Raw genomic sequence first — 20,660 nt, 5'->3', positions numbered from 1 at the left:
AAACCTTTTTTGGCATGGTTTCTAGAATGATGCTTCTGAACTTTAAAAGCTCAAAAGCACGTTCTGGAGATTTTAAACAGTTTTTTGGAAAAGCTTTAGAGTTGTTAACCAAAACCAATAAAATATAACTTCTCAAAAACCTTTCTAAGAAAGTAAAAGTAAAAATTATCCCAATTGGAACCTATAATCTCTTCCACAAACAGCCCAACTCAATACCTTTGATATTAAGTAATATTGCCGAATGGACACACTTCAATCATTCACCACAAAAATAAAAAACGCGGACACATTTCAATGTATAGCCAATGAAAAAAGTGCGTATAACTTTGTGACCATATTCGTCTATAAATATGGAAACACTTTACATTCAATAGTTATATAGGTAATATGATATTGCAACTAAGTTATTTGTAATTGAAGACTTAATAATTATTTTGTAAAATTCATATGTTCCACTTTTTGAAGTCTATAAGTTGTCTAAGTTTATTTTCGTATGTGGGCTTTTGTCATTACACCGATAATATGATGTAATTTTTATACGTATTAATTTTTTTTTAATATATCTCTTCAATATAACTGTTTACATATCTTTTATCCGAAAAATAGATATAATTATTGTTAAAAAAATTATATAAAAATATATAATATACATAATAGCAAAGATAGGGGCATTCAGATCAAATAAATTACAAAAATCAAAAAAGCTAAATTTCAATAAGCGTCTAAATAAAATACAGAAAGCTTACATAGATACAATGTGGACAAATAAATAGTAAATAAAATACAATAAAAAATAATATATTTATAGAAATATTAAGCCTACAAACATGAAATATGAAGGATTTATGATTAAGTTCGGGGTTGTGTTCCACATGGTATCCTTAAGATAGATTTGTCCCTCATCGATATCTAAATGCTTCTATATCTCAGGATACAATGGGCTAATAGAAGTTTCATATGTTACACCTTTGAGCTCCTCTCGGTAAACTTAAAATTATTTTTTCCTTGTCACACGGAAACCTATAGTCACTAAGAGTTTCTAGACAAATACATAAAAGAAAAGCTCAAGAGCTTCTATTGAAATCCCACTTATGAAAACGAAGAATGAATGTCAATTTATAGATCCATTCATGCAAGGGTATTCAATTCGCTATTTAATTTTACTAATTAATTCTATAACGCCTAAATTAATTTCATAACATTTCAATTGATTCTAAAACATTTCAATTAATTTTATAATGGTTAATTAAATTCAAAAACTGTTACTTAATTAATTCTCCATAACAATCAAATTAATCTGCCATTAATTCATTACCATCAAATTAATCTGTCATTAATCCAATTTATCTAGCCTTATATAAAAGCCAATACCATTACAAATTTCATTTATCATTTAATATGGTATTAAAATACCATGTTTTTTCAACAATCCCCATATGAATGAAATTGAAAGAGTGACACAAAACAAAATTAGGAATACAAATATTAACTTTGGTGATAGAGTTATACGGTGGAGACCTACATAGAATAAGTAAATGTTACCTTTTAAACTTTTTCTTATGAGAATATATTTATTGTATTGACTAGAGATAGATGTGATGTCCTTGAACTTTCTATAATTTGTGTAAATGATTATATACCTCACACAGCAATCTTCCTGGCACATTTCTTTTCTCATTATTATGTTTGATTTGGCCATAAATATATTTTAGTTCTGCAAGAGTTTCTAAAGAATTGAGTCCCACAATTCTTCTTTAAACCAGCCTCATTTCACTCTTACATAGATGATTTCTTATTTAAAAATAATCCGCATTACTTTGCTTGGATTTTCCCCCGAAGCATAAGGATCATAAAAGACATATAGCTTATCCTTTCCCAATGAATATCATTGTTTCATCATAGCAATGAACATCTCATAGTAATCTAAGTCAATCCTTACAATTAGTTGTCCCATTAAGCCTAAACTTTAGGATCTCCAATCAACTAGGTTGGATACGTATCCATTGTATCAATTGTTAATTTCAAGGGCTTCAATCCATTCCTCTCGATGATATTTTCAACTAATCTCTTTCCAACTCTTTCAGTAGATATGCAATGTTATATTTAGAGTTTACACAGTTAACAAAAACAACTCTAGTTGAAATTCATTGTCATTCAGCCTCTTCACTATGTCTATCCAAATAATGAACTGATTATGGATTGAACTTACTTTTCCTTTCTAGTGATTCTCATCATCTACTCAGTTTGCTAACTTTATAGATTATGTCTGATTTTGTACAATTCAACAATTACATTAGGCTTCCAATCACCTAAAATATTCCATTTGAGATATTCTTTCATCTTTATTGTGTTTTTCTGTATTTTTGGGATTTTAAACAGATACATAAGAAACCAATAAATACTACTATTTTGTGCATATCTAATAATAATACAATCAATGGTTAAAAAAACCCTAATATTTCACCTTTTACGGTGTAGGTACAACCATTAGATATTTCCATATTCACAAGCATTTCTAGGAAGGTTATCCTCCTCTCCATGAAGTTCTTTTCCTTTACTTTAGTGTACCTTAAAAAGTAATTTCCAATCAAATCGCTTCATCCCTGCATCACTTTTACATCCACCATTTCTTACATATATTTGCTTTTAGCAAATGCACATAACAACAATCACCAAAAAGGTGCTAGATGAATTATATAAATTCCAACAATTCTTGAACAACTTACACACATAGCATGGGCTTTTAAAGCAAATATACAAAATAAAATTCATTTTTTCTCATTAGCCTCCCATGTCTTCCAAAACAAACTTTCATAATTTTTCTTCAAATTAATTATAGTCTGCTTCATGGTTCCATTATGAGGATATTACCTAATATTCACTTTCTCATAGCAATCCCATGTTATTGCTCATATACTAAACAAGGGTCAATCATTAAAGAAAATTAAGCAGCTTATTCATCTTTCAATGTATTTTACTCCTGTTGTCTGTCCAGAAACTCTTTAATCCAAACCTTATCAAAAAGAATTCTCTCATATAATCTAAAACACACATTAGCTTTCTATATCAAATTCACAAAAATTCAAATTTGGCAAAAATTAATAAAAAATTAAATTTTATATTTATTTATATATTTTTAGTATGCGATAATGAATTTAGCTTTCTATATCAAATTCACAAAAATTCAAATTTGGCAAAAATTAATAAAAAATTAAATTTTATATTTATTTACATATTTTTAGTATGCGATAATCAATTTAAATTTAAATATGATAAGGATATTTTAAAATTTATCCAAATTAAAACATAAGAATAGAAATTTTAAGGTTTTAATAAGGAACTGCTATTCTTTTAAATGAAAGCATATCTATCACTATAGAAATTCTATGCCTATGTTTATTCCATAAATCAAACAAGCCCTTAGAATGTTGCACCTTTAAGCTTTTCTCAACGAATTTGAAATTGTTTTTCCTCTATTACACTGAAACTTATAACCACTAAGAGTTTTTAGACAAAGAAATTAAAAAGAAGCCCGAGAGCTTCTATCAAAATTCCACTTACAAGAAATGAAGAATGGATGTTAATTTACAGGCTCATTCATGCAAAGGTATTCAATTAGCTATTTAATTCTGACAATTAATTCTGTAACATCTCAATTAATTTCATAACGTTTTCATTAATTTCATAACAATCAATTAAATTAAAAAATAGTTACTCAATTAATTCTTCATAACGATCAATTAATGTATCATTAATTCATTACAGTCAAATTAATCTGCCATTAACCCAATTTGTCTAGCCTTAGAAAAATCAATACCATTACAAATTCCATTCGCCATTTAATATGATATTAAAATACTATATTTTCCCAACAATTATCACATCTGAATATCCAAATTTTAACAAAATTTTCATAACCACATGTAATTTATCAATAATAATTACATATAATTGCGCTTAAATGCATTGCCATCAGACTTTGTTACATATGTGAAAACAACTATATATACAGTCCGTCTATGGCACGAACGGTCCTCATGCAGACCACAGTATTGGTGACAGTTTTTCATAGTATTGGTGACGATTTTCTAAGAAACCGTTGTTAATACTATAAAAAACCGTCACTAATACTGCGGTCTTCATGCGGACCATCCTCACTATAGAATTTCCATATATATATATATATATATATATCTTTTTTTATATCAAAAAATACGTATAAATCATTTTTTCTTGCAATTGACGAAAATTGATTGAAGACAATAAAAGTGAAAAAAATGATAAGTAGAATCCCTTGGAGCAGTTCAATTGTTGGTAATTACCCCCCAAATCTTAATTCAAGACATAATCTAAAATCCCCTTCCCCAGCTTCTCGAAAATAAATAAATAAATAAATAATAAAAAACGATAAAGTAGAGCGATGGAGGATTATTAGGTATTTGAGGAGCAAGTGAAAGAGAAGGAGCTGCAGGGTGATTAACTGAAGCATTCATTTTGGATAGAGAGAGATCATTTACTAGTTGGTGTCCAAGCAATTACAAGGAAAGTGCGGTTTGGGTTTTTTTTTACTAATTGGTGTCCAAGCACTTACAAGGAGAGAGATCATTTACTAATTGGGTTTTTTTTTTTTTTTTAATTTAACTGATTCTGTGTCAACATAATTTTGAAGTTGAGTTTACGAAATTATGAAAAAATTCCATAAACTTATATAGACCTCATTTTAAGTTTTTGATTGGCATTTCTAAACTTTTAGTTAATTTATATATAATATAAATTTTGTAGGAACAAATTATATTTTTCGAAGTCATAGACTTTGATTTGTACAAATCATTGTACATTGGTGGTCGCTAATCTTGCCGAGAGAAGTATGAATTTGAATGGAAGGGAAATGACCTACAATGAAATAAGTTATGGTGTCCTTGGATTGGATTCAAATGTTAGGAAAAATGACTACTTCTCATGTTCCACAAAATCATGAAGAAGTTGAATTCATCATAACTCAATTTATTGAGTCATGGTTCCAGCATTTAAAAAAATAAAAAATAAAAAATAAAAAACAATACATATATATATATATAGGATAAGGATACGGTGCGAACCAGCACCAATACTTACAGTATGATATTTTTTTTTTTAACATCGATTTGATGCTGGTCACATGCGGATATATATATATATATATATATGTATATTTATTGAGCCATAGATGTTGTTTCCATTTCAACTAGCTCGACTTTTGATACTGTCCTGATTTATCATTGAATTAACTATCGTTGTCATCTCTCACCTCACTCATTGTTATTTATTTATTTTTTTTTTTCCTAGTGAAAAATTAAAGTATATGTTTTAATTTTATGCATGTTTATATTTTAAAAAATAGAAAATAAAAAAAACAATTGTTGCATTTTTTATTAAAAAAAAGAATTATTTTTTTGAGAATATAAAAGAGAAAAAAGAGGGAAAAAAAAAATCTTTAGACATATTTTCTTTCTGTCAGACTTTGGTTGCAGCAGAGTGGAGGGACTAGGAGAGGGAGGGGCTCCTAAAATGGCACGCATTGTAAATCCAGCTGAAGCCATTTCGAAAGTCTACAAAACTGTTTTGAGATGAATGAGAGAAATTTTGAACCTGATATTTACACTTTTAACTCAAAAAGTTTTTAAAAGTCTACTTCAAAAAATAAATAAATGAAGGTCTTTAAAAGTATTTGACTTATCAGATTTTATTTGGCATAATTTATGGGAGTATTTAGATCATTTTTAATAAATGCTTCAAGCTTTAAATGCACATTTAATCAATAAAATTTGGTTTCTTCAATACACTTTTGAAGAAGCAAACGAAAAGGCAAAACTAAAACAAATACTATGCCAAATAGGGCTTAAGTGTGCTATTAATAACTAGTGATGATGATTATTAGCGAAATAATTACTGAGATGGTAATTGTTAATTAGCCATATTTTTATTCTAAAAAAATCACATTTGGAAAGAAAATATTTTATGTCATCAGTGATATGAATTCTATTGATGACTGTCATAAATAGTAATAAATAGTATTTTTTTTTTATGACAAATGTCATTTTTTTTTTAAAAAATTATAATAGTTAGAGTACTCAAATATCAATCTTATTTTATAAGTTCTATAAAAAAAAATTGCTATTTATCACCAATGATGATGAATACCAATGAGACCATTGCTTCTATGGCATTTACTAATTGGTTGTATTTAATTATACATTAATTTTTTATTCTATAAAATTAATATGGAAAAGTAAACTTTTTAAAATAGATACTTAAATTGATAAATCATAAATAAGACGAATTGGTAGTCATAACTAAATAACATATCTCTTGAAATTTTGCAAATCATCATGGATCCTTAATGGTGATAAAGGGTAAAAGTAGTATTAAAAAGCTTTAATTGAATGTTTAAGACTTTGTTGAGTGCATCCATAATTTATAATTTCACAAAAGTTTTTTAAAATCTATATTGAATACTCTCTCTTTTTTTCTTTTTTATTTGAATACCTTTTTTATTTGAATAAGAGAATTCAAGCATAGGTTTTTTTTTTTTTTAATCAGTAGAGTTGTTCAAATCCATGGCCTAATTATGGAGGAAAATATATTTATTTAAATTAATAATTAATTATAACTAAGGACAAAGCATAAAATTGTTAAATTGTAGTGGATTTGACAACTAATGAAAGTATATATAATCCCTGCAAAGATAATCCGGATATAAAAAGCCATAGTTCAGTAACCGAATTTGAATTTCTCTACCCTTAATGTAAGTAAATCCATAAAAGTGTATATAAAATTATTAATCTTTAACTATTTATAAAGTCTGTGTTGTAGTTACCATAGTTAGTAAACTCATGAATAATACACATATAATATGCATATGTATGTATTTTTTATTAAAAAAAAAATTATATTTCGTATTGACTTCAAATGTACAGGGAAAAAAAAAAAAAACTCGTCTTTTCAAAGGAAAAAGTTAAAAACCCTTATTACCATATTATATAAGTGGAAAAAAATATTTTTGATAAATAAATAATTTCAATTACTTTTTCTAATATCATAAAAAAATTTTATATAAAAAAGATTTTTTAATTTTTTTTTGCTTGGATTTTAATTTTATTTGTTTATTCTTTTAATTATTTACTTTTTTATTTTAGTATATTAAACAATAGTATTATTATATTTTTATAATACATATATATGTATATATATAATAATTAATATTTAATATCCATTTTTTTTTATCCCATATTTTTAATTTATAACGTATTATATACATACCTAATTTATAAATTTCTCATTTACATATTATTTTGACAGAATGTTTTCTATTTTTAAATAAATAAAATAATTTATATCCATATATATCATTTTTGTATTTTTCTTATTCCATTTTTTTTTTAAAACATTTATTGTTCCATATTTAACTATGTACAATATTACTATATAAGAAATGAAATGGAACCAGATAAAAAATAAAATAAAATTATTGGATCTAACCTTTAATGCAACCTAACAAGACATGGAAAGTTTTGAGACCCAAGAGCCCACAACCAAGTATGACTAATCAAACAACCCGAAACCCGCTTTGAATCCCTTAACGGTTTTAACGACCTTGTTCATCTCCCACCTTCCATGTCGATTTTATTGACTTTCCAGAACCTATTACACCCTCCAGCAGCCGTTGATAGAAAACAAAACCGCGTGTTTCAAATGCTATTACCTTCCAAAGACCAATCTAGAAAAAACCCAAACGATTTTTCATCAGCCACCTTTATCCTGTATCATTCTTTTGAATTTCATCATCTCCACGTTCCAAATCTCGATGACCCAATTCAGATTTTTAACCTTTTAATCCAATTTTTTTTGCATTTTTTTTTTTTTTTGGGGGGCTTTTTCAAGGAAATGGCGAGTTTGAGTTCTGGGGTTCTTGTGAAGCTTCTTGAAGAAATGGGAGTCGACGAAAAAGAGTCGAAGAACGAAAAACCCATTTTGCTGCAAATCAGGAGCATAATTCCTGTAATGGCAGACAGTAATCTCTGGCCTAAGCAGGGTTTTTACTTGAAGGTTTCGGATTCTTCACACGCCATGTTTGTGTCTTTGCCTCAAGAACAGGATGAGTTGGTTCTTTGCAACAAACTACAACTTGGGCAGTTGATGTTTGTTGAAAAGATTGAGTCAGCAAATCCAGTACCAATTCTCAGAGGTATTAAACCCATTCCGGGTCGACATCCTTGCGTCGGAAATCCAGAAGATCTTGATGCCATTGTTAGTTTCCTGAAAACAGATGGCTTTTCACAGATGGAGAAATGTGGCGGCGCGGAGAAGAAAAAGCCACAGGAAAAAATTGGTTCTCTAAGTGCTTTGAAAGCCCAACCAGATGAGAATATAAAAGGCTTAAGGCCTATAAATTCTGATGCTGATGGGAAAAATTCTAACGTAATGAAAATTTCAGGAAAATGTAGCTTCGGTTTTATTGACAAAGACTATGATATTGCCGTTGCAAAATCTTCTCCCTTGTATTCTCAAGCTATGAAGAGAAGAAGCTGGAATGGTGCAGAAATTTCAGCTATCACAGTAAAGCATGAAATGAAGCCAACTGCTCGAAGCCGTAGTGCTTGTGTGCGTCTAACTTCTACCTCTGTTCTCTTTGAAATATTTAGATGATGTTGGCTATGTTTTAGGATCAGTGAGCCTTTTGCTCTTTCTTAGTCCAGCATAAACTGGGACAGTTTTTGATTCATTTTTCTCTCTGTTTTTTTTGTAACTGAAAAATATTGTTCAGTTAAAAGTTAAATTGAAACATAGTTGGAGAAAATATAATTGGATATCTAGGCTTAACCAAACTCTCTAATTTGCTGATTAATTCGTGAAGTTACAAAAGAGCACAAACCCTTATAAATAGATTTAATATATCTAGGATATCTAGTCTTTGTTCTGTTTTTTAGCTTCTGCCTCATTACTCTTTCTGCATTTATAGGCTTCACCGGTTCGATCCACTAAAAGCAATAGCTCAGATGAAAGTTCATGCTCCAAAACAAAACGAAATCATGCTGGTCTAACTTCAAAATCTGTCAAAAATTCTACGAAGAGTATGACCTCCTCTGTGTCCATGAAAAGCTGTGAGAAGAAGTCCCTAGATACAGCAGTGATATCCAATAATAAAAATTCAGTAGAATATAAAATACAATGGAACTCCCTCCCCTCTAACTTAGTAAAGCTTGGAAAGGTAACTGGCCTCGCTTAGTTCACTAAACACTTGTTTTTCTACTTATATATAATGCCTGTGTTGAACTACAACCCTCGGTTGCTGTGCAGGAGCTGCAAAGGCACAGAGATGTTGCCCTGCTTGCTGCGGTTGAGGCTCTACAAGAGGCTTCGGCGGCGGAGAGATTGCTTAAATGCCTAAGGTAAGATTGTCTCTGTGCTAGAGCTTCTTGGTTGTATTCAATTGTTCATTTTGTTTCCCCGACTTATGTTTTTATTTTATTTTTTTCCCTAATCTTTTAATGTTTTCGCAGTAATTACTCAGAGCTTCATTCAGCCAAGGGAGAGAAGCAACAACCGTCAGTTAATACGTTTTTCAACCTAGAAGAAAATTTGGCTAACACCAGATTAATTGTTCAGTCATTGACAAACATAAGTCCAGCAAGAGCTAATGACCATAATGATCCAAACAGCCATGCTTCCATCCAGAAAGCATTGAAACTCGCAGTCGACAGGAAGAGAAATGCAACTGTATGGATCAAAGCCGCTTTGGCATCCGATTTAACACCTCCAGCTGCCCCTGAAAGTGTTCCAATGGGGGCTAAAAACTCAATGAGAAAACCAACCATAACAACTTGTAGCAATAAACCAAGAGGAAGCTGCATAGTCAAGAAGCAGAGAAACAATGGAGATGTTCAAGTTGGTTTGACAGCTGAGAAGGACATTTCAGATGATTGGATAAAAGGAAGTTGTCTGTGTGCAGCGGCAGAACTGACAAATTGCTTGCATGAAGAATGTAGGAGGTGGTTTTTGGGTTATGCTGAGAGTTATTTAGATGACGTTAGGAACAAAACCATTTCAACGGAATCAGATAGCTTGCAAGTAGCTGAGATGATGAGGCAGATTAAGAAAGTCAGTGACTGGTTGGATTTGATTGTCCAACAAGATGCAAATTCTCCAAAACTTGGATCCAGAGAGGTTTCAATGTTGGAAGATTCTGAATTGGAAGCTTGTAATAGAGTGAGGAAGAAAATATATGGTGTGCTTTTGAAGAATGTTGAGAGAACTGCCATTGCTTGGGAACACATGAATGCAATGGTTGAAGTTGCGCAACATTGAAGTTAACCTTTATTTTTGCAAAACAAAAAAAAATTGTAAATGTTCTTCTTCTTCTTCTTATTTTTTGTGAGAGTGGAAAAATTGTAAAGATTAAAATGGTCTTAAAATTCTCCTTGTAAATCGTGGATTTGGAAATGTTATTTGTTTTCCTATCTGCTGTTCTACACACTTTTAATGAGATGCCTATGGCTAACTCATCATGGGTGAAAAGTGTACCAATTGATTTAGTGGCAGAGCAGGCTTATCCAAGAGAAGAATCTTGTAAGCTAACCATTTGAAAAAGGCACTCATTCACAAATCAATATTGGACCCACTAGTTTTTTGTATTGGCTACATTTATAAGTGTTGGGTTCTTTTTCTTTCTCTTTTTTAATTTTTAAGACAAGTTTTTATTTATTAATATCCAATAACATGAATGGTTGTATTTGATTTGGATTGAATATTCAATTTTTAAGTCAAAATCCAAATTACTTCTTTCTTATTTCCTAAACATGCTCAGCTTTCTGAAGGCATACAATAAGTTCTAAAAATTATCCATTTCAAACTATCTAAATGATGATGTAACAACTGTCCAACTAGATTGTGAATTTCACGGTTTTAGTTGGATTGCACCCCAATATTTGGATGCCTTCAAGCATGTGATATGCAGGAATTCCAAATTGAATGTGGTCTTGATCTGGTCACTCAGATTTGTCTATAGATTCATTATTCAACAACAAACCAGCAATGTCAAAATCACTACTGAATTGATGAATATTTATCAAGCTTAAATGATAAATATTGCCTGATCGTTACCCTTGTACACTAAATTAGGCAGTAATATATTACCCATTCCTTCTAAAACAACAAGTTCAAGTACTCTTTTCAGTCTTTGGCTTTGCTATTTGATTATATAAATTCAACAGACATCAGCAGCATTAATATTGAGAATCTTCAGAATAATAATATTGAGAATCTTGTTGAACTGTGTGGAAAAAATAAAATAAAATAAAATAAAAGTAGACATATTGGATTCCTCCAAAAGAAATGTGAGCAGAATGCAATCTTTAAAAGCTTATATCAAGAAGAGCAACTCGGCATCATTTACATCACATTTCACTCTTCCTTTTTAAGTATTTTGGTCTGTCAATTTCACTGAAAGTCTGCAAGAATGAAGGTAGGAGGCCAGTAAATAATCTGAGAGGTAGAAGTAATAAAGTAATTAGCAAAATCTGGCCATTAGAGAATCAAAGATGTTGAAACAGATAGTGAGCATGAAGTAAAATTTCCCATGCAAAGGTTTTGCTTCTTTAATTTCTTAATGTCCTTAAATCCAAAAGAAAAAGAGAAAAATAAAAAAACAACAGAATAACTGATAGCCCAAGCTGAAGTAGTACGGTTTGATTTCCATGTGAAATAAAAGCAGTAACAAGAATAGAGTGTAGAAGAAAACTACTACAGAAACACAATTCTACTTGGTTAAACTTGTGATTGGATAGAGTTGTTTTTTTTTTTTTTTTTTTTTTTTTTTGGGTTAATAAAAGATTGGTTAGAGTTGTTGATTACATTGTAAACACTCATGGTATATATATATATATATAAGTAATATAATATCATGTGATTTCATATGTTTTCCCTTCATATAAAACATGTTTCTTCTTCTCTTTCTTCCATAACATGTGTAAATATTCATACCAATCTATCTTTACTCAGCAAAACAAAAAGAAAAAGCAGTAAAGTATGCCAGACTATGATCCAATTCATCTGTACAGCTGATACATCCATACGCATATATATATATATATATATATATATATATATATATATATATATATACATATATATATGTTGGGATGGAATATGAAATACATGATAACGATTTTTAAGTATTTTTGAATGAAATATAATTTTTTAAGCGTTATTTTTAAAAATAAAATTTAAATAAAGAAGATAATTTTTTTCAACATAATCAATTTTTATAAGGGAACTAAATATATTAATAAATGGATTAAATAAGGAATTAATTTGATAGCAAATATCTTATAAATTTGAAGTTTAATTATATTAATTTTAAAAAAGAACATAAATGATATATCATAGTTGATGAATTAATATAATATAAATGGATAGATCTACGGCTGACGTAGCAGAACCGTAGTAGACCTATTTTTTTAAATAATTTCTCTATTTTCCTGTGAGTGCACTGCAAAACCCTAAACATATTTGAAATTTTCCAAAATTAATTGGAGGGGAAAAAAAAAAAAAAAAACATCATTAACGGAGTCTAGCACATAGTAATTATTTATACAAAAGTAAAGTTTTTCAAATTGCAAGGTATATGATGTTTAAAACAAAACAAAAATAAAAAATAAAAAAAAAATTTAACACACCCCCAAACGAAAAAGACAAATTTTAAAAGGCAGCAAACTCTAATTTTTGCTTCGTTTTCTAGAAAATGGGAAATCTTGTATACCAGTGTCGAAATGGATGCCTGTGTACGCATTGATGCCTAATGCCTGTTTCAAATAACTAGGAAAAGGAATTTATTTATTTTAAATGTTAGTGCCTCTTAATTCACCGTGAATCTCAACTGTGTGCTTTGCTTTGGACTTCAAATTTTCAACAAGTCATATATGGGCTTAAGTCCTTTTTTTTTTTTTTTCTTTAAATTTTATTATGGTAAGATACGCCATTGAGTTAGCCAACCAAAGGATGAACTGAACTATTTAAAGGCTGTACTGATTTTTTTATAATAAAAATGCAATACTTTAAAAAATAATAAATTAAAAGGTATTATAATGATATTTACCATAAATAGATTAATAGTTCAATAAAGATAATCAAATATACGATTTTTTTTTATTTTTTTTTATTTTTTTTATTATTATTATTTTTTGGTCTCAGCTAAAGAAAATAAAAAGATCTTTTATGTCATTACTTGCCCATAAATTCATATGAACAAATCGATTAACTCAATATGCATTTACATTGCTATGCTCAGAGCAAGACCACAATGGCATGTGTGTAAAGTGTGGAAGTGCAAAGTTGACAATACCTTCTGCACCTATCAACAACAAGAACCAGCTGCTCATAATAAAATCTATAAATTCAAAAGCTTTAGCTCTCAAGAGTTTAATGCGCAATTAGTTTAGCCAAAAAGAAAACCCCATTAGTCTAACTTCTGAAAAGTGCATGTGTTATTGTTAGTAGTCGTCGTCCTCATTGGAGAACTCACCATCGCTATCTTGCTCAAATATCTCATATTCTTCATCACTGATATCGGCTTCTTGTGTTCTATCACCACCTGGCTCAGTAGATGGAAAACTACCAAAAAGCTCCTGTAAATGGACTCTTGATATGCTCTCCACATTTAGATCTGAGTTACATATAGGAAATTTCATTGCAGGTCTTTGAATTTTCTGACCAGCAAGCATCAGTTTGTCTCAAAACTATAATTTTCAGAAGCACTGGCTATACGGTTCCCTTGTACAAAGGGCAAACCATTGATAAAACAAATCTGATGAAAGTTTAACGGGGCAACATCTACAGTATCTCTTACTTACACAACTAGTGAGCATAACAAAAAGGATACATGAGTCTGATTGTAGAGAAATCTCACCATCCTTGGCCTACAAACAAAAGAACATGGTACAAACAGCAAAAGAAGGCATGAGATGTAATGAGACTCCACCAATGATGTAGAGACAGACTATTAAAAAGGACATAAATCAGAAACATAGAGAAAAGAACTAAATTACCTGATGCAATGCCTCATATGCGTTTGTTGCCTCTTCTGCATCATCAACCTCAACGTCATCTTCCTCGTCATCTTCACCATTATTGGGTTCCTCAACATCTTCTTGACCTATAAGCTCACCACTTTTTTATTCAGTACCATTCAGAATGAACATTTTTGAATTAGAAAGTAAAAAGAATAATAATTCTTGCTTCAAAGACCCACACATTATTTTCCCCAAACAGAAGCCTTACTGTATTACCAGTAGGAGACGAAAATTTTCCTGTAATATTCTAAACAGCTTCATTCAGCATGTTTAGAATTAAATACACTTCAATGACATATTAAATGCTCAAACTATTCAATACTTTGTGGAATTTTTCACAAAATAAAGAAGCATGTGCAACTAAATCAAAATATTAATTACAACAGGAAATACTAAAGAAAGTTAATGAAAAAATTTCAGATTTAAAATATCTAGTGGTTTTCTAATTCTTAACCTACATTGGCTTGGAATTATTCACAAAGTAAAGAAGCACATGCAACTAAACAAGATCTTAATTAGGACATGAAATGGTATAGATACTCAGTTGTTTTCTTAACCTGCATAGGCTTGTTGGTGCTCCTCTTCACATAGTTTTGTATTGTCCCTATTGCACCTCTTCTTGGACTTTTCAAAGCTTTCAGTAGCAGCTTTTAGTAAATGTTCTGCACCAGGTTTAGGATATACTGATAGGAACCTTAATGCAACACGATGTCTCAAGTTATCAAGCCTGAGATTTGAAAACCATCCTGTTGCAAACTGCAAGTGCACAATCCAAAGAGAAGGTGGGCACAGACCATGTGAATTCAAAGAGACTAAAGGACACAATCAGAAGATCGACAAAGATCAAATTACAAGTACGATAAAACCATTGAATTTTGAATTTACAAAAAATAAAAAAAAATAAAAAGGAAAAATGGACCCATCCATTGTATGATCCTTTTGCTCAAAATGAGAAAGAAGATGGTACACTCGAATTGTATAATTTAAGTGCTTATTACTTGCCAATGAACCAATGTCCACGACTGGTAGGTCACAAGGTTTTTTTCAAAAAAGTTGGTATTTTGTGGTTTTCCCATGTCACGCTTTTTCTAAGAACCTGGCCACTGTCAAATGGATCAGTCAAACAATCTATTAGAGAGCCCACTTCCTGTCTTATTCATTCTTGTTCAGCTCTTAATTGGAAATTATGTAGAATAAATTGTACATAAACTAAAAATATCCAAGTAGCTTAATATAAGAAACTTACAGTGCAAGTTGTTTGATTCTGAGGCTTTCTTATCTCTTGTTGTATGTAATCATCTACAAGTTCAAATAGTTGTAATGAGGTTTGGCACTTGAAAGGGAAAACTCGAAATGCACATATATCATCCCATCTATGCTTCATCCTGATTGAGATCCAACAAGACAAATCCAACAATTTGGCAGAGTTAGATGGTGTGAAACACTTCCCAGCAAAAGAGAAAAAGACCAACCAAACTAAAAAGAGTTTTTAAAACCAATAATCCAGAAGAAAAACATATGAACTGTGAAAGAGTATCAGAAGAAAAGCATTTTCATTTTTGGAAATCCATCTTAGTTCCTAGATCATTAGGAAGTCGATTAACATCCGGAAGCCTCTCTCTATCATAACTAACCCGTAAGTTAGATTTAAGTTCAGAAACTAAAGGATAAGAACTCCGAGAAACTTACTGATTAGCTGCATTAGCATCACAATAACTACGTATTGATGGGTGTACTCGAAAATCAATTCTTTGATACCTGTTAAAGCAAATATTGGAATGTAAGAAATATAAAGTAATGGCAATAGGATACATAGTAATTATTACCCAAAAACCAAAAAAAAAAAAAAAAAAAAAATATTATGCTTAAAAGAGCATAATGGTACAGCTCTGACATTTGAGAATTAGAATCTTTGCGAGGATCATATCCTTTTCTGATCCAAAACCTGAGAAATGGTCCACTTGAAAAGTAGTATGCAACTCTAGAAAGAAGCCTGCAAAAAGAGAATGAGTTAATCCACCACCATAAGAATCTAATAACAGATGATAGTTTTGAGGCAGAACACCTTCTAAGCATATGACCAGCAAAATTATGGCCCTTATCAAGCAAGCGTTCAGTTAATGAATCCTTAGGCCATATAGGCTTCTCATCGAACAGTTTAGATACAGCCATCTGTAGCTCCCACTGTTCTGAGCCTTGGGGTATGTATTCCTCCCAATTTATTCTCTTTGGTACCTGTAAGAATGTTAAGTATAACAGAACCTACATTGATATAAGTTTTTATTCATGCCCCACATAAAAAATATAATTAGACTTTTTGCCAGTACTTGATAGACTTCACGATGAAATATGTGGGAGTGGGAGGAACCCAAAAACTTAGATGACATCCTCCTAATCAGCATAAAAGATAAACCATAAATGACACTTACAAAGCATGGTATTCTCATTAAAAATAATAATAATAATAATAAATAAATTTAATTTAATTTTAAAAAATAAGGAAACGATTACTACTAAAATTTGAAGTATGCAACTCTTTGACATCATCAAGCAAAACAAAAGAAACCAGAAAAAGCATCAGGAAAAGAGTAACCCAAATTAAATAGTTAAGCCACGCATCCATGAGGTGAGTGACTTTGGAGACTTTTATGTCACCAAGGTTACAATCTTAATTCAGTCTATCACTACTACAAATCAATACTAAAATTTGTCTTAACATAAAATTATCACATGTTACATGCACAAATAAGTGAGTGAATGTGGAAATTTTGGCTCCAAATATGTCCATAAATCTGTGTATTTTATAGTCTAGTATGTAAATTAATGAATTAGGATATCCTTGATGTTAAAATCAATAGCAAGAACAGGCTCCATGTCCATCTGCACCGCATAAAAACAAAAAATGTGTCAGTTTGGCCATTATGTAACTTTTTTTAAGATAATACACCATATGAATAACCAAAATTGAAAATTTGGTAAATCATGTTGATTCAGTTTTTTAATGGAAACAAAAACGTGACACAAAGTTACTTGCAGAATTAGGGAGATGAACATTTCTATATAATAGACTTACATTAAATGATTATAAAGAATTACATAACTCATACTGATAGCAATTAGAACAGATGTGAGATTTTAATGAGATATCTTCAAGATAAGCATGCTTACAAACCTTACAGGTACCATACTTACAAGCCTCAGATAAATGAAAGACAGTTTATATAGAAAGTTAAATTGCCTAAGGGCCTTTCGATTGTATTAACAAGTTTGGTTCCAGCATATATTACCTCCCATTCAGGTTGTACAAGTCCTTCTTGATTCTTCTTTGAACTTAATATCACTGATGGCCTCAACCTGAAAAATGATAACAGAAAATAATTCAAGCAAAAAAAAAATTAAAAAAATTTAAAAAAAATTAAAAAAATAAAAACATGTTTTAAAACTAAAAGGAAAAGCACGTTTCTCTCTGCTTGCTCCCCATGTTATGCGTGCATGCAAGTATACATGTTTTTATATGTACCTCTGTCCTGTTTCTAAATCTTCAACTGAAGCCTTGATCTTCTTAAGTAAATGTATCATGATTTATTGCCCCATTGTGCATCATATAGTTTATAAAAGGAAAGTTACTTATCCTATTTACCAAAAAAAGTAATCTATTTTTTCTTCATCATTCACAAGCCTTTCCTTTGAGCAGTGAGTAGCACCAAAGCCTATAGTGAGTACTGTTCAGTCTTTGTTGAAACTTGTGGAAAGCATGCAATACAAACAGATAAAAATAAGTATAATATCTTACACTAAATTTTCAGGGACATCCTTGGGTGAGAAAATTGGAGGCACTAATATCATCACATCCTCCTGATCACCATCCAGAAGTCCACCCTTCTCTAGAAAGTTAATAATAACAATAACAAAAAAGAAAAGAAAAGAAAAAACTAATATTCAAGCAGTAGAAACAGGGAAAGGTAAATACTCACTAAAATGTGGCTCCTCCATCTCCATCCAACTTCTCTTTTTCCTCCGGGAAACATCCGCATGAACACCAATGACATGCTGGTAATCTACCATTCCTTTGAAGATACAAAACCAGAAAAAATCAATCAGTTCAAAAATTGTAAGAACAGAAAGGAAAATATTAATCAAGGTAAACCAGAAGAAGCAACTGCTAAATGGCGCACCCTTACCATCAAAGTGATAAGCCTCAAGTATGCGGGCAACAATATCAGCACAGAGGTTTGTTGGATTATCTTCAGATATTCGTGCATCTTCTTTAGAAGATGTAACCAATCCATTTTCAGGATTACTTGAAAGTTCCTTATCACCAATATTAGTTTCATCTGGCAAACTAGTCCTGTTGGAGACCTCACAACTTTGTCCGTTACTACTAGACTTGTTTTTAGATATTTTAAGCAACAAACTGTTACAAGGACGAAGGTCTCCATATGCAGGGTGTGAATACGGATCTTCAGGGCGAAAACGAAGCTCCAACCTATTTGACTGAGAGTTATGAGCCTGTGGGTAATGCCAAAGTAAGAAAACGAGCCGCACCCATGCCAGAAACCTTGAACTTTAAGCAAGCTAATACAACTAAGCAAGTATAAATTTGTCCTTGATATTCCTTATTTACAATTTTTATAAAATGATATTAGCTTATACCTTAGAGAGCAGTAAAATTCCCAGTCACATTGATACATATAAATCAAAAATCAATATCAACGACGAGAACTTAAAACAAAGATTCAAAGATACCCATTTGCATTTGGCGAACCTTATGGATTCCTTCAGTTCCACCAAGAGTTTCAATTGCACGGGACATAGACGAAGGATATCCAGGATAGTGGACAGCAAAAGCTTCAGTGTTTGGTAGAAAGCCAGAGATTGTGCCGTCTTTTATCTCTCCTAAAGTAAAGCGTAAGCAAAAATCATTAAAACTAAACCGCAAGCAATTCTTAAGTGCAGCAAAAATTGATCTTTACCAACAGAAAGTAACTTGAAGTCAGCAAAAACATATATATATATATATATATATATATATATAGTACTTGTTCAGCAAAAATCCACACAAACGAAAGATTCAAAGAAAAACCATAACCCTTTAAGGTATGTTTGGTGCTAAGGAAAATGTGAAAAATAAATAAATAAATAAAAGTCACCCAGAAACACAAAGAGGAAATTAAACTTACTATTCATTTTTTTTTTTTTTTGGCCGAAGCTCCTTCGCTGACAGGAGAGCAGAGAGAGAGAGAGTCAGAGATGTCTGATTCTTATTAAGGCTCTGTTTGAAAATGTAAAAACGGTGTTAGAGAGAGAGAGAGAGAGAGAGAGAGAGAGAAATACAATAGAGGTGTCTTGGCTACTTGCGTTGTGGTGCTAGTGCCGATGGGAATGGCTGGATACCATCGCAGTCGTGGACTTGGACTTCGTCTTCTTGAGTTTCCGCTTGTAGGTTCCGGTACGGATTAGAGAGGAGAGAGAGAGAGAGAGAATCGCGAGAGAGGGAAAGGACAGAGACAGAGAAAGGGTGTGTGTGTGTGTGTGTGTGTGTGTGAGAGAGAGAGAGAGAGAGAGAGAGAGAGAGAAGAGAGGATCCAATAATTTTTCTCCCAAGAAATTCCAATTTTCCTGATGAAAATAGAATTTTACATTTTAGTTATACTGCTTCCTCTCAATCTTCCTTTCTATTTTTTTTCCAAACCTATTTTATAACCAAACATGGAATTTTAAAATCCTTTACTTTTTTTTTTTCCTTTTTTCCAAATATTTTCCAAGGTTCAAACAGAACCTAATAGTAGGGGGAAAAAAATCCCATTAGTTAATATATATATATTTATATATATATTTTGTTATCAGCTAATATGATTTTACTATTGCCATTTCTAAAATTTTATATTAACATATACTCTTTAATAATAAATATCAATTTTAAATCCAAATTTTAGCTTGATTTTTTCAATAATATATACTAAAATATAGAATTGTTAAATAAAATATTTTATTTAATCAAATGTTTGGATACATGGGTTTTACTCAATTTTACTTTTTAATAATTAAAAATTAAAAATTACATTAATAAATAGGATGGGCTCTACAAACTTTATTACTATAGGTTCATTATCAAAATTTATCAATTATTTTTTTTTATACTAAATTTAACGTGAAGAATGTAATCAATAAATTTTACAATTTATCATTAGAGAATGGCAAAATGCTTAAAAGGAATTGATTTGTTGATTAACAAATTATCAATACAAACACTAAAATTAGGGCCATGACCATGTGTAAATTGTGTGATCACATAAGATCCATAATTAGGGCACCATAGATGTATAATGAGTTATACATATATATTTTTTATTTAAAGAGTTTTTAGAAATTTATTTTGTCAAAATTAAATAATACAAAATTTAAAGATAAAACGATCCAAAAAAAATTATAAATATTAGATGAATATTTTTTATTTGAATCATAAAGCATATTAATGAATAAATTATTTTTTTATCATTTTTGAAACCCACGTCGGTATAACTAAGGCAACCCATAACAATGCATAATAAGTAA

General features: G+C 30.5%; 2 protein-coding genes across 7 annotated transcripts; one reads left to right on the top strand and one right to left on the bottom strand.

Annotated features, from left to right (window-relative positions):
• The first annotated feature begins 7,612 nt into the window (after window positions 1–7,612).
• On the top strand, window positions 7,613–10,496 carry LOC107434638 (uncharacterized). 2 transcript variants are annotated; one of them, XM_016046122.4, is made up of 4 exons: window positions 7,615–8,640; window positions 8,999–9,247; window positions 9,337–9,428; window positions 9,540–10,496. In XM_016046122.4, the coding sequence occupies exons 1-4, from the start codon at window positions 7,654–7,656 to the stop codon at window positions 10,342–10,344; spliced, it is 2,133 nt and encodes a 710-aa protein (XP_015901608.2). In that variant the 5' UTR covers window positions 7,615–7,653; the 3' UTR covers window positions 10,345–10,496. The 2 variants fall into 2 exon arrangements, with proteins under 2 accessions (XP_015901609.2, XP_015901608.2); XM_016046123.4 differs by lacking the exon at window positions 8,999–9,247 and having other exon boundaries at window positions 7,613–8,640.
• Window positions 10,497–13,228: 2,732 nt separating this feature from the next.
• LOC107434631 (uncharacterized) lies at window positions 13,229–19,737 on the bottom strand. Of its 5 annotated transcripts, none has more exons than XM_048481178.2 (16): window positions 19,440–19,737; window positions 19,286–19,377; window positions 18,871–19,001; window positions 18,287–18,614; window positions 18,080–18,172; window positions 17,899–17,989; window positions 17,393–17,459; window positions 16,943–16,985; window positions 16,171–16,342; window positions 16,000–16,098; window positions 15,795–15,863; window positions 15,352–15,490; window positions 14,663–14,861; window positions 14,082–14,188; window positions 13,916–13,952; window positions 13,229–13,699 (listed from the first exon to the last, which is right to left on the bottom strand). In XM_048481178.2, the coding sequence occupies exons 2-16, from the start codon at window positions 19,290–19,292 to the stop codon at window positions 13,527–13,529; spliced, it is 1,755 nt and encodes a 584-aa protein (XP_048337135.1). In that variant the 5' UTR covers window positions 19,293–19,377; window positions 19,440–19,737; the 3' UTR covers window positions 13,229–13,526. The 5 variants fall into 5 exon arrangements, with proteins under 5 accessions (XP_048337135.1, XP_015901601.2, XP_048337137.1 ...); XM_016046115.4 differs by having other exon boundaries at window positions 19,286–19,322; XM_048481180.2 differs by having other exon boundaries at window positions 19,460–19,737.
• Window positions 19,738–20,660: the final 923 nt, after the last annotated feature.

Source organism: Ziziphus jujuba, chromosome 9 (assembly GCF_031755915.1).
Source record: "Ziziphus jujuba cultivar Dongzao chromosome 9, ASM3175591v1".
NCBI classification, from domain to species: Eukaryota; Viridiplantae; Streptophyta; class Magnoliopsida; order Rosales; family Rhamnaceae; genus Ziziphus; species Ziziphus jujuba.
The sequence above is the reverse complement of the archived record's forward strand: the minus strand, read 5'-3'. Positions and strand labels throughout refer to the sequence as shown.